This window comes from Necator americanus, chromosome X (genome assembly GCF_031761385.1).
Source record: "Necator americanus strain Aroian chromosome X, whole genome shotgun sequence".
NCBI classification, from domain to species: Eukaryota; Metazoa; Nematoda; class Chromadorea; order Rhabditida; family Ancylostomatidae; genus Necator; species Necator americanus.
Genome location: NC_087376.1, coordinates 14623366 through 14636686, shown reverse-complemented (window position 1 = coordinate 14636686; position 13321 = coordinate 14623366). Strand labels below are relative to the sequence as shown.

The following is a 13321-nucleotide window of genomic DNA, read 5'->3' as shown; positions in this document are numbered from 1 at the left end:
TTGTACACCGGTATATCACTCACTATATAATTCTTGTGTGAATGATATTTCACTGGTCATCTCGCCAAGCGGAGCAAAAGGCTGGGGTTTAATTCCCCTAGTGTGAAATACCCTGGCATTCGAAACTTGCCTTGCGGGTTAATCCCACATTCTGTCTTGATATTCTGCTGGCGCGGCATGTGGGAACAAGGCGAGAGAGCAACAAGCAATATGAGTGCTCTGGTCTATTTACCCAGTCTGGAGGTACAGGTCCGCAACCCCCCTTACACGCACCCGTTTTTAATTAATTGTATACAGTACGTGTATACAGATCACATTGAAACGTAGAGGAGCAATTTGTCCGTTTCTTTATACCCGACGTAATTTTACGTAACCCGTAACGTCCCTCAAGAAAGTCTTCCTACAGAAGCCAACAGTTCGAACGTCCAGGGCCAATCAAGCCAATCAAACCTCCGGATTCGATATATTACCTATGAAATTATTTAAGACATATAGGCCGCATGTGCTTTCATCGGCTTTTGCGATTTTGAACTGAAATCTAGATTAAAATTCTGAATTGACACATTCAAGGAGCTTAATGAACACCAGTTGCTAATAGTTGACTAACAGGCTAAGTGGGTTAGGACTGTTCATCTACCGCGCGGATGCTGCTGCTATTGCATTAAATCCGCCCTTTTATCCACTTTGTGGATCACCTTGATCACCTTGACTCCCGTTGATCTTCGAACTGGTCGGGCGGGCGCCAGTAATTCTTCCATTTGTCCCGATCGCGTGCCAGAGTAGCCCAGTGGTTCCTCCTTTCGCGTGGGACACGAAGAGCATCATATTTTTCTTTCAAGGACTTCGTGAAGAAATCTGACCATCGGGTCGGCGGTCTTCCTGTAGTGCGCTTAATATCGCGGGGAACCCAGTCGCTCACGGCTCTGGTCCAACGGTTGTCATCAAAGCGCATCACGTGTCCGGCCCACCTTATTTTACTTTCCTTGGCAAACGCGGCGGCGTCTCTAATCTTCGATCGCTGACGTAGGAGGGAACTTCGAATCCCGTCCCTCACTTGCGTGAAACGGGATACTCCTAGCATCACTCTCTCAATTGCGCGTTCAATGACGCTCACCGCGTTTTCTTCCTGCTTGCGAAATGCCCAGGTTTCCGAAGCATAGGTCAAAGCAGGAAGTGCGGTGGTGTTGAAGAGGTGAGTACGGAGCGGGGTGTTCCTGGTCTTCTTCACTACATCCTCGATGCTCTTGTACGCTCCCCAAGCCGCTCGTCTCCTCCTGCCCAGCTCGGGGGTCAGGTCGTTCATCATGTTCAGTTCCCGACCCAGATAAACGTAGCTGGTGCATTCGGATATGTTCGTTCCGTTGAGCGTGAATGGGGCATCCGAGACCCATCCGTTCCGCATGAACATCGTCTTTTGTAGATTTAGCTGAAGACCGATGCATCCACATGTTTCGTCGAATTCGGTCAGCATTCGTTCCGCTTGGCTGATGCTAGGTGTTACCAGTACGATGTCATCAGCAAAGCGCAAATGGTGTAGCTGCCGACCATCAACCTTCACTCCCATGTCGTCCCATTCCAACTTTCGCATTGCGTTCTCGAGGGTGGCTGTGAATATTTTGGGTGAAATTGTATCACCCTGTCGGACCCCCCCTCTTCACGTCAATGATGATGTTCTTGTAGAATGGCGAAATTCCGGTCGTGAAGTTACTGTACAACTCTCGAAGTACCTTAATATACTGAGTAGGGACGCCTTGGTTGTCCAAGGCTTCCACGACCGCTTCCGTCTCAACCGAGTCGAAAGCCTTCTTTAAGTCGATGAAGGTGAGACAGAGCGGCATCTTGTACTCTCGTGATACCTCGATGAGTTTCGAAACAGTGTGAATGTGGTCAATCGTGCTGAATCCTTTTCGAAACCCTGCTTGCTCGCATGGCTGTCCTTCATCCAAGACTTTTTCAATCCTATTAAGGATTACTCTTGTAAAGAGCTTGTAGATGACGGACAGTAGGCAGATTGGGCGATAGTTGCCGATGTCATGTGGATCTCCCTTTTTATACAACAACACGGTCTTGCTGGTCTTCCACTGCTTAGGAACCTTGCATTCCGACAGATAACGTGTAAAGAGCCTCGCCAGGGTGTTGATGAGTACTGGCGGAAGGCTCTTCAGGTGTTCTGGTCTTATTCTGTCGGGACCGGGTGCCGTACGATTTCTTACCGACATGATAGCATGTCGTATTTCGGACGGGAGAACCTCTGGAATGACTTGTCCATCTTCCCTCAGATGGTGAGGAGGCAAGTGGACATGGCTGTCGAAGAGATCAGAGTAGAAGTCGTAGATGATTTTCTCCATCCCCCTTCTCGATGCAGTGGCTGTTCCCTTTGGGTTCCGGAGAGCAGTCATCCTCGTCTTGCGACTAGCGAAGTCTCGACGGGCATAGCGGATGCTTTTCCCCGCCTCTGCAGCTTCAGCCAGCACTTCTGCTCTTCTCTCTTTAAGGTCTTCCTTTATCGCCTCTCGGCAAAGCCTTGCGAGCTCGGACGTGAGTTCTTGGTTCCCTGCGGCTCGTGCTGCTCCACGCTGGCGTATCAGCTCAAGAGTTTCAAGAGACAGGCGCCTCCTGGTGGTTTTAAAACTCTCAGCCTTCTTCGCGCAGTCGTGAAGGTGTTCGACAAGCCGGTCATATTCCGATGTTCTCGTCGATGTTGTCCATTGCAGAATCTTCCCAAAAGCCGGCCAGCGTAGCGAAGAGATCCCAGTTGATGGTAGTCCTGGGATTTCTCTCTCTGAACTTGGCGGCTTTCTCTGCTCTCCTTGTGAAGGAAAATCTTCCTCGGAGGATTCGATGGTCCGATCCCGTATAGAACTTTGGTACAACACCGACGTCCGTCAGGCAGAACCTTTTATTGACGATGATGTGGTCTATTTCATTACGGTACCCTCCACCGGGTGACTCCCACGTCCAGCGTAAAGAAGAGGGCTTCTGAAATTGCGAGTTCCCATGGATGGTCTTAGTCGTCATGATGAACTCGGAGAGCCTCTCTCCCTGGTCATTCCATTGTAGGCCGTGGGTCCCGATGTGAAGTTCCTCCGGCGTTCTTCTTGGGCCAACCTTAGCGTTGAAATCGCCAACTATGACCTTGTAGAAGGCATGATCTTCTTGGTAGAACTTCTCCAGGTCCATATAGAAAGCTTCGACTTCTTCTTCGTAGCTTGATGTTGGAGCGTAAACGACGAAGATAGTCAAAGCTGGTATTGGGCCACATCTTCTCATCCGCAGACGTCCGATTCGGGTCGTAAGTTGTTCAAAAGAGTCGATGTTCTTTGCCATACTCGTGTTGACGAGGACGCCAACTCCACCAACACCTCTACTGTCGCATGTTCCTAAGAACAGTTCTTCTCCAGTTTCATATACGACGTTGAGAGGGTGACGTCGTCTCGTCTCGGTCAGTCCGATGACGTCGTACTTGATCTTCTTGGCTTGCATCATCAGATCTTCGATGGCCGCTTCCGATGCAAGCGTACGTGCGTTATAAGTACAGATCGCCATCCTAGTCCTTTTCCGTTTTGGTAGCCTACATGACTCCTGCAACCCCGTCCTACCTGGCGCTACCGTACCAGGCTTTCCTCCGGAATCAGGAGACTCTTTTCTATTACTGTGTTTTGCTTAAAAATTTTAAAACCCATGGGCAGGTTGCAAGCCTCTAGTCCCATGAGTTTCTGGGAGAACTTTCGTTCTCCCGGTGTGGACATGTGGAGCTTATTTGTTGGAGGCGACTCCAAACCGCCTCCCTTGCACCTCCCAGTCACTTGATTGCAGGCTTTTGGCCGGACCGACGTGCGGGATACAAGGATGTCATGAGTCAGTCCTGGCTCAGCAGAAACAGGGAGTCCATCCCCTGAATCCACCTGCGTCTCTGGGCAAGCGCAAGGTCGCTTTTGGTCCGCGATTAGCCCCCTATCCGCCACCCGGGGACGCGCCACGTAGCCTCGCGACTAACCGGCTGTGATCCCTCTAGTGAGGGAGATCCGTGGACTTTGTGGATAATGCTAGGGAATTAAGTGCAACTTTCATTTTTTGCTCTTTTTTCAAACTGTCCAAAGTTTTGTCCAGTCATTCTTCTTGTAATAGATTCGAAAAAGAAGGATTTATATGATGTATTCTGTTTTCGACAAAAGTGGTCAAAACATTCTTCAGTTTGTTAGTATTATTTGCAGTCTGGAGTTGCGATGACATTTTGTGGTAGTCAAACTGACTCTAATGATGTTCAACCAGTGGGCAATGGAAACTTAACATTGTCTGATTATCTGCATTTCTTTGAGGTATGCTCTATATTCTAGGAAAGTTCCCTGCCGTATAAGCGCTGCATGATTTTGAAGGTATTACCCCTCCGAACGTCCTACAATTCGCGTCACCTCCTCCCAGGGACTAACTACTGTACATGTAAGTACTTTGAGGTGAGCTGAGGCATATAAATCCTGTTGTTATGACAGATACTCCACAAAGCAAGTCATTGATACTACCCTATTTATAGTACCCCTTCCCCCCTCGCCCTCCCTTCAAATTTTTCTTTCCGATGGAGGTCTTTATGAGTATTCGACCCATCGATCACGAGAACATCCATTTCATGGGAGAACCGCTCTAAATACCAGAAATCGACCAAATCAAATTCGCAAGGAAATTAACTCTTGTTAGCCTTTTATTGTAGTAACAGAACAAATCAGCGACAGAACGAAAAGAATAGCTGTATTAACACAGATACAATCGCACAAAGGGGTCCCAGAAGTTGAAAACGACCTCGTTCTTCTTGTCGAACTCTTGGCGCCAAAGGATCTCTCACAAATAACCGGTGCAGCGTTTGTTATTAATTCCGTGCTTCTTTTCACCTATCATCTTTATTTTTTGCCAATGCGACTCAATATGTGCACCGGATTCACGGGATCCGGGTGCGTATGGTTAGGCACCCACAGCATCCGCGACAACCTGTCCTTAGGAGAAACGACTGACAACGGCAATCGTTAATTGCGCTGCGCAGCAGTCAATAGCAGAGCATTGCGCTGCGTTTGCTTTATGCTCCGCCCATCACATCGTCCATCTTCGGCCCTCATCGTCTAATGAAGTGCGAAACATGCCTCACAGGAGCACGCTATCTCTGGTATTGCTTCTGTACGGAGTACCGATCGTACGTACGTACAGAAGATATAGATATTTATGTATAGAGATACATCAAACAATTGCACACGAAATCCTAGAAATAAAAATAAGCACTTTATTCGTAAAACAAACAAATCGAAACTTTTACAAACGACTGCAGTATCTTACGTGCATTAAATACTCTGTATAAATACAAATTTGTTTTGCTTTGCTTTGCTTCTTGCTTCATTTTTAGCATTTTAATTTTCTAGGTTTTTCCAATTTCTACGTTGTTAAGTTGTTGCCTTTTTTTTTCTTTGAACCTTCCTAGAAATCAACTCTATCGCGTTATTGCAATACAAACAGTGCACACAGTGACCTCAGTGATCTGGTGATGGATGGGCATGGCTCAGTGATCACAGCCAACCTAAGATATGCCTGCTCCGGCCTTCCGGTAGCCTCTTCTTATGCAGGCACTTATTCGGCTACAGATAATCGGTTGCGGGTACCTAACGACTGCCTCCCACGGAATTCAAGTGGTGATTCCCACATAGGTGTCGATATTTAAGAAGTAGCGATTCGATGTTGTTGTACGCGGCCCAACTGTCAGAAACGACAGTGATGATGGCATGATGAAAGGATGAAGGATAAAGTGTCTGGTGTTAATCAATCTGCTTGGGATACGCCACCGCGTTCAGTTCAATTCACCGTCGGCGTCCTAGATATGCGCGTGAGAATGATCTTGGTGAACATTTTGTATAATACAAGACGCTCAACAAGTATATTGGATGGTAGTTCCGAAGGTCCTCTCGGTCAACTTTCTTATGAATAAGAACTCGCGAGGATTTCCACTAGTCTGGAATCCTTTCCTTCTGAAGATAGGACATCATGTGGTCCGCTAGAATTACATGATAGCCACCATCCCGAAGAAAGTCTGCTGATATAAAATTGGGTGTGGGAGCTGTGCCAGGTTTCGTGCTCTTGATGGCTACACGTAATTCTGAAGGGAGAATCCAAGATTACTTCATCAGTATAAAATGATCAGGGTTGACAAATTAGTAGACGAAACGGAAAGGTTTGAATAGAAATTCTCTATGTTCACTTCCTTCTCACAGCGAGAAGAGTGTGCAAACCCATCTTTGCTCAGCAAGGCTATTAATGTAATATTATAATCGCGGAGGTCCCTGCGGCACTTCTTCAGACTCGTTCTTCTTTTTGCTGCTTCCAGTATCTTCTGCTTGTTTTTCGAAAGATCCTCCTGCAACGCTTTCCTGCAGCTAGTGTTTGCTACTTACCGTTCAGTGTGCGATGCATTTGGATCAAACCTCAAAGTCCCTCTTCTTTCCAACAATTCCTTGGTGGTCTTCGAAATTCGATACTACTTTGTCATGGGCGGAATCAAAGCACGTTTGGCACAGGCTCGCAGTTCTCTGAGGAGCACCTCGTAGTCCACGTTTGGGTTCTCGCGATGTGCTAGGCATCTTGGGACAAGGTGTCCCCGGAGTATGTCGTCGCCGTATACAACTTCTATCCTTCGTTGCCGATAGCAAATGTTCTTTTCCATCGTGTAACGAAAGAGACGGAGATCAGAATCACTACAAAGTGACAGTACCATCGAGACGTCAAGTAGACACCACCTCCAGTTAGTGAGTATGTGGTCGATGTCCGCATGGGTTGCGCCACTGGGCGGTTCCCACGTCTACCGACGATGATCTTTCTTCATGAAAAGAGAATTTCCATGATAGAGGTGAGTGGCGAACAACAGTTCGGTCGGTCATGCTGCAGCCACAGCGGAATTTTTTACCGACTCTGCTACACCGCCCCCTTGCATGACATAGCGTATTTTCCTCAAAAGCGTGGCAGAATCTCGTTGCTTCACAATCTTCCGAATCCATCAATCGTACCGAATAACCGAAGGTGTTTTCTTGCAACCCTTCCCCTATTGCACTTTCGGCGAGTAAACAAGGCTTCATCAACTTGAACGCGAACTCTAACACCCGCAATATTCGATTTTGCCGGTAGTGTATTAAGGGAATGTCCCTGTAACACAAATTTTAAGTTGGTGTCAAGCGTCGTTGAAAACGAACCTAAAGTACTGGGATCGCTGGACGATAAAAGTGTGAGCAACGCGAAGCTCATGGGCGAGATCATCTTGTTTTCCATAATCGTTGAGGCAGTATTAAACCATAGTAAATACAATGAGTTACTGCTCAGTTATTGTGTTTAAGGTGGCATCGCGTGTGATATCTACAGCGCTCCAACGAGATTTGGGGCATTTTGAATTCAATGAATTCCATTCGTAAATGCAACCAGCGCAAAACGTATAAAAACTTATGATAGCATGGAGAGGCAATTATTGCGTTATCCATGATTTCCAAACATATATCACGAGCTAGAAGGGATTCATCAAAGAAGCAACTGGTTTCGAAGCGTCGTTCGCACCATTAGCCATCTGTGACTGCCTTTCTCCTTTTGATTTCTCGCGGGAAAGCAGCGCGGCTTTCATTTCTTGAGCTTCTGCGCGTAGAGCGTTGAGCGCCAACAAAGAAGGTCTTTCCTTCCTCCTAGTGACGGGAGTTATGCAAGCCATGCAGGCGGTGTAGGACTTGGCCACTATCCGAGTAAAGTGAAAGTCAATAAAACAAACGGATCAGCGAGGTCGGAAACCATCAGAAACAAACTATCAGGAAAACATTTTGGTTGGGTACCATAAGTGGAGTAGTACCCAGTCATTAAAGACGCATTTTTAATTGCTCTTAGATTTTAATCTGAGTTGTATATGTGCATATTTGTGCCATGTTCTTGTCTCTGATTCGTCAGTTCTTTTGCAGAGCTCTTACTTTTTGCAGAAACAAGTGATGAAGCGGAAGAATCGGATGACATGTGCCCATTTCTTGGCAGCTTGGCTCTCACTTTGCTTCAACTCTTGCACAAGCACAACAGTGAAGGAAAGAACCGTCGCCTTGATTGCTCAGCAAATGATGTGCAGATCGCAAGAATTCTTCTGATCTAACTGTACGAAGTTCGCTCATAAATATGACAGTAATCATGACACATTGGAAGTGTTTCTTTCAGAATAGTAACTATGAAGCACTTATTTTAATAAAAAGCACATAGAAAAAAAAAATCCTAGGCTCTCCTAAAACTTCTCGAATTTTATTGATTAGAGACCTAAGGAAATTTTATACCTTCTCTGCATTTGTGTAAGATTTGAAAAAGAAAAGTCGAGGATGGTTAGCTTTGGGGTTACAGAGGACGAAGAATTTTACAGAATCATCAAATTCCAATCTGTATCCCTGAGTTGATAGGTTATTTTAGAGTGAATATTAAGTAACTGGAGCTTCCTTGAAGTTTTTTTCTTAAAAACTGCGCGTGGTGTCGCAATTTCCTCTACTGAAATGCGACTGTTTACAATTGTTTCGATAACATTCCTCAGTTGCAGCTGTTCCTATTTTCCCAATCAATGACTCCTCACATTTTTTTTTGCTTACATTTTAGACATAGTGCTAAGGTAGTTGATGGGCCACTCAACTGCGCTCTCTTTGGCTCTCGCTCTCGCTCTCTTATACTTCGGCGCGCAGGGAACGTTTATAGAGTACAAAGCTCGTTCTTAAAGGCAACACCCCACGAATCTGGGGTTGCGCGGGTTTCAGGCGGGTAATGCCTATACGGAGTCGTAGGTTGTGAGGGAGAGGGTGACTCCGTCCATTTCACCCTGTATCAGTGTAAATGGACGACCCCGGAATTCTGTTTCACAAAACGGCTTCTGTTGCAATGCGCAACCATTGCGCCCTGCTGGGTGGGACAAGAGGTACCCGTGAAAACCGGCTGACCGCTCCTGTCCTCCTTTCGGCACCGCGCTCCTCTGCGTAATTACGGCTATCCATCCTCCACGACCGCCCGAGATCACCTACACCCCGCCTCCCTATTGTTCTCTAATCAACGCCACGCGCGACGTTCGCGCCACGACAAAGCGAATTGCCGAAGCGAATTCTGATGTACGGATATAGTAAACTAAGCGCATATTATTGGGGATAAAAGAGAAGAAGTGGATCCTTCTATCCAATGTAACTTCACATAAGTAAAAATTATCTCAAAAAGATGCTCCAGGGAAAAGAATAACATGCATATATTTCCACACATCTCATGATTTAACACATTTCATGCTCTAAGTCTTCTATATGAAGTAGCAGTGCATAAGTATGTGTTTGTCACGATGCCATTCGCGAATTCGTGTTCAACTTTCAACTGCAGCAGCTATAATAACAGCAACTTTGTGCGCTTATTACTTTGTATACATTCTTTAAACTCCTTTCTACATTTTACCTTTTCAAAATTTTACATAGATATAATGTTTATATACAGCACAAAATATTTCAATACATGCTTGTACGTTTTATACAGTTTTATATAATAGAAATTTGAAATTGTATGGTTCTTCAAACTTCTTTCAACAGCGTTTTATCGCTTCATTTCTATCTATTCTCTGTATAAAATCAATATGACAGCTTAGGTGTATTAGTGACGAACAGAGGCCTTTGCATCTTCGAGATATACCTTTAGGTACAGTGCATGTCTGCGAGACATTATTCGGGCCTCGTTAATCTTCGGATGCCAGTTTTACTCAGGTAGATAAGCAAAAAGAAATCCTTAGAAAGTGAAAAAAGTAAAGAAGATAGCATAACACAGATCAGTGGGACATTTTTTGAAACATTTCTTGCATTCCCAGAGATGGATGAGTGTTTTTCACCTAACAGGTCGAAACAGGATAATTTCATTTTCACTTGTATCTCTAAATGGCGGGGAACGGTCAAGAGGTACCCGTATGATGTGCCGCCGCGTATCCAGGAGGCTAATGAGCGTCGTTAATTGCACCGCGCGTCTCCTGATACCGTCATAATCGCTACAGTAGCCTGACTGCTCCTCTTGTGCTACGTCTTCAAGACGCCCTGCCCACGCCACTCTCCCCTCCCATTTCGCCATGTCTGCCGCTCTTACGACGATTTTTTGTCGCCGCACCTACAGCTCTTATGATGCGCTTGTAAAATCGAATGGAAAGGAAAGAACATGATATTAGATGTTGTTCGAAGGTCTACATAAAGTGTGCTTGCAAGTTAATATAAAAGAATGAAAGAATGAAATAGATTTGTATAAGTGATATGCCATTTAGAAATGCGAGTGAAAATGAAATTATCCTGTCTCGACTTGTTAGGTGGGAAACACTCATTCACCTCTGGGAATGCAAGAGATGTTTCAAAAAATGTCCCACTGATCGGTGTTATGCTATCATTTTTACCTTTTTCTTCGCTTTCTAAGGATTTCTTTTTGCTCATCTAGCTGGGTAAAATTGACGTCCAACGATCAACAAGGCGCGAATAATGCCTCACAGACATACACTGTACCTAAAGGTATATCTCGAAGATACAAAGGTCTCTGTTCGCCACTAATATACCTAACCTGTCATATCGATTTTATACAGAGAATAGATAGAAATGAAGCGATAAAACGCTGTTGAAAGAAGTTTGAAGAACCATACAATTTCAAATTTCTATTATATAAAACTGTATAAAACGTATAAGCATGTATTGAAATATTTGGCATGTGCTGTATATAAACATTATATCTATGTAAAATTTTGAAAAGGTAAAATGTAGAAAGGAGTTTAAAGAATGTATACAAAGTAATAAGCGCATAAATTTACTGTTATTATAGCTGCTGCAGTTGACGCTGAACACGAATTCGCTGAATGGCATCGTGACAAACAAATACTTATGTACTGCTAGTTTATATCGAAGACAGAGGGCATGAAACGTGTTAAATTATGAGATGTGTGGAAGTATATGCATGTTATTCTTTTCCCTGGAGCATCTTTTTGAGATAATTTTTACTTATGTAAAGTTACATTGGATAGAAGGATCTACTTCTTCTCTTTTATTCCCAATAATATGCGCTTAGTTTACTATATCCGTACATCAGAATTCGCTGCGGCAATTCGTTCTTCACTCCCTCTCCAAAATTCGCACTATCTACCGCTTCGTCGCGGCGCGAACGTCGCGCGCGGCGTTGATCAGAGAGTAATAGGTAGGCGGGGTGTAGGTGATCTCAGGCGGTCGTGGAGAATGTATAGCTGGTGGAGCGGCAGTCGTAATTACGCGGAGGAGCGCGGTGCTGAAGGGAGGACAGGAGCGGTCAGCCGGTTTTCACGGGTACCTCTTGTCCCGCACCCCTAAATGGCATATCACTTATACGAACCTATTTCACTATTTCCTTCTTTTATATTAACTTACAAGCACACTTTATGTAGACCTTCAAACAACATCTAATATCATGTTCTTTCCTTTCCATTCGATTTTACAAGCGCATCATAAGAGCTGTAGGTGCGGCGACAAAAAATCGTCGTAAGAGCGGCAGACATGGCGAAATGGGAGGGGAGAGTGGCGTGGGCAGGGCGTCTTGAAGACGTAGCACAAGAGGAGCAGTCAGGCTACTGTAGCGATTATGACGGTATCAGGAGACGCGCGGTGCAATTAACGACGCTCATTAGCCTCTTGGATACGCGGAGGCACATCATACGGGTACTTCTTGACCGTTCCCCCGCCCCGCTCCCACCTGCGATTGGTCGAAAACCCATTCGGGATATGTGTATCAGACGATAGATTACGGAAAGTTTATTTGCGACAGCATTTCGAACTGTGGAAGCCGTAGATTGGATCTCTCACAATAAATGTAAGCTATGCTAATATAAGCTATGATTAGGAACTTGGAAATAGGGTACAAGGAAAATTGCTTTCCCTCTCTTTTTCATCACAGAAAAATACAAGAGCAACGATATCTTCAGAATCTTCTCCAAATGCACGGAAAAATGTAGTCGGTTCCGAATGTATAAGACATAATTCCAATCGAATAATGTAAGCAAAACATCCTTTGTTCTTTTTTAGAGAAAAGTTTATTCTCCACGCAAGCATCATTGTGGACACCGAACAGTGTCCGCGAACTCCACCCCCAGAAAGAATAGCCCGGGACCATTTTCAACAGATCGGCCTGCAGACATCAAGCCTCTGGATTTATGTTCTCCCGAATATTTTGGATAGTTGACACTAGTATCGACAAGTATTTGATTGCGTGAACTTGCACATTAAAAATTAAAAAAAAAACGAATGCAACCATTTCAACGGTGTTTGAGTTCTATGACATTCTTTTATAAGCTTCATCTGGCCAGTAGAATTTAACAAACTGTGCTCTGCATTTACCTTCATTATTTTATTAACTAAGAATTCACTCTTGTACGAGTTGCTGGAGCTGACCATTATTATTCTGATCTTTCATAGAGCAATTGTTAGTTACAATTTGAATGCCACACTTTTCATTTCCGCCGACTCCAGAGCTTAGCTGCAATACTCTAGAACAGTTCACGCACTTGAAAAATAGGCAACGTGTACCTATCTGTTGTGCCACCAAATTTCACGAAGGCTCACTCACATACAATAGTGATTAAGGTACATAACAGTCATTTCTTATACAGTGGCGGTGCTGTATCGAATTCTTTTCTTTTACTGACTCAAGCCCTCCACCAGTAACTACTGACATTCGAGGCTAGAGCATCTAACTATTCCCTCTGCAATCTTTTGTTTTCTTCGGAATGAAATCAACTGTTCATCTGGTAACGAAGTAATTGTTTATTTCTTTTTCACATTAGTGTTTATGCTGAAAGAGGTGAAGCCGACAACTTGCGCTCGTGTGACATATTGTCACAGCGAGAAGACATTGCGAGAAGTTGGCAAACATATATTTTCAAAACCAAAGGTGGGATAGATGTGATTGAGAGGCTGGGAGTAAGGGATGGGGGACTATCCTTAGGATTACACAGCTGATTAGGTGCAGCCAAATCTGTGCTTGCAGAATACGCTGTCGGAAGACCAAAGTAGGCATGTCCCAAACTTGCTGTGATCCTCATTACCTCCTTCCTCCCATCAAGCGCTGCTCACCCTATTGAAGTCGGTTTCTAATGTAATGACAGATGGAATTTCTTCCTGCGATAGTTAAAAGAAGATGTAAAGCTAGCAGCGCCACAGATTTTGAGAAGTAAAATTCGTGGAAAATGAAGGAGAGACATTGGAATATTCATTACAGGATTAGAAATTGGACTAAATGTTATTTATTTGAGGGCAGCGTATCACGAAGTTGAAGAGGT

The 13321-nt window shown here is 44.6% G+C and overlaps 5 protein-coding genes across 7 annotated transcripts; 1 reads left to right on the top strand and 4 right to left on the bottom strand.

Moving 5' to 3' along the window:
- Positions 1 to 700: 700 nt before the first annotated feature.
- Positions 701 to 1588, bottom strand: RB195_023123 (uncharacterized protein; the record flags this gene model as incomplete). The annotated part of the gene is made up of 1 exon (XM_064210452.1): positions 701 to 1588. One exon carries the CDS (start codon positions 1586 to 1588, stop codon positions 701 to 703), a length of 888 nt encoding a protein of 295 aa, XP_064066333.1.
- Positions 1589 to 1631: 43 nt separating this feature from the next.
- On the bottom strand, positions 1632 to 2399 carry RB195_023122 (uncharacterized protein; the record flags this gene model as incomplete). The annotated part of the gene is made up of 1 exon (XM_064210451.1): positions 1632 to 2399. One exon carries the CDS (start codon positions 2397 to 2399, stop codon positions 1632 to 1634), a length of 768 nt encoding a protein of 255 aa, XP_064066332.1.
- RB195_023121 (uncharacterized protein) lies at positions 1632 to 3546 on the bottom strand (the record flags this gene model as incomplete). 2 transcript variants are annotated; one of them, XM_064210450.1, is made up of 2 exons in its annotated part: positions 1632 to 2862; positions 2936 to 3546. In XM_064210450.1, the coding sequence occupies 2 exons, from the start codon at positions 3544 to 3546 to the stop codon at positions 1632 to 1634; spliced, it is 1842 nt and encodes a 613-aa protein (XP_064066330.1). The 2 variants fall into 2 exon arrangements, with proteins under 2 accessions (XP_064066330.1, XP_064066331.1); XM_064210449.1 differs by having other exon boundaries at positions 2677 to 3546.
- Positions 3547 to 3681: 135 nt separating this feature from the next.
- Positions 3682 to 8138, top strand: RB195_023119 (uncharacterized protein; the record flags this gene model as incomplete). 2 transcript variants are annotated; one of them, XM_064210446.1, is made up of 5 exons in its annotated part: positions 3682 to 3749; positions 3817 to 3928; positions 4215 to 4319; positions 4377 to 4454; positions 7980 to 8138. In XM_064210446.1, 5 exons carry the CDS (start codon positions 3682 to 3684, stop codon positions 8136 to 8138), a joined length of 522 nt encoding a protein of 173 aa, XP_064066327.1. The 2 variants fall into 2 exon arrangements, with proteins under 2 accessions (XP_064066327.1, XP_064066329.1); XM_064210447.1 differs by lacking the exons at positions 4215 to 4319; positions 4377 to 4454; positions 7980 to 8138 and having other exon boundaries at positions 3682 to 3689; positions 3817 to 4006.
- RB195_023120 (uncharacterized protein) lies at positions 6297 to 6611 on the bottom strand (the record flags this gene model as incomplete). The annotated part of the gene is made up of 2 exons (XM_064210448.1): positions 6297 to 6401; positions 6456 to 6611. 2 exons carry the CDS (start codon positions 6609 to 6611, stop codon positions 6297 to 6299), a joined length of 261 nt encoding a protein of 86 aa, XP_064066328.1.
- Positions 8139 to 13321: the final 5183 nt, after the last annotated feature.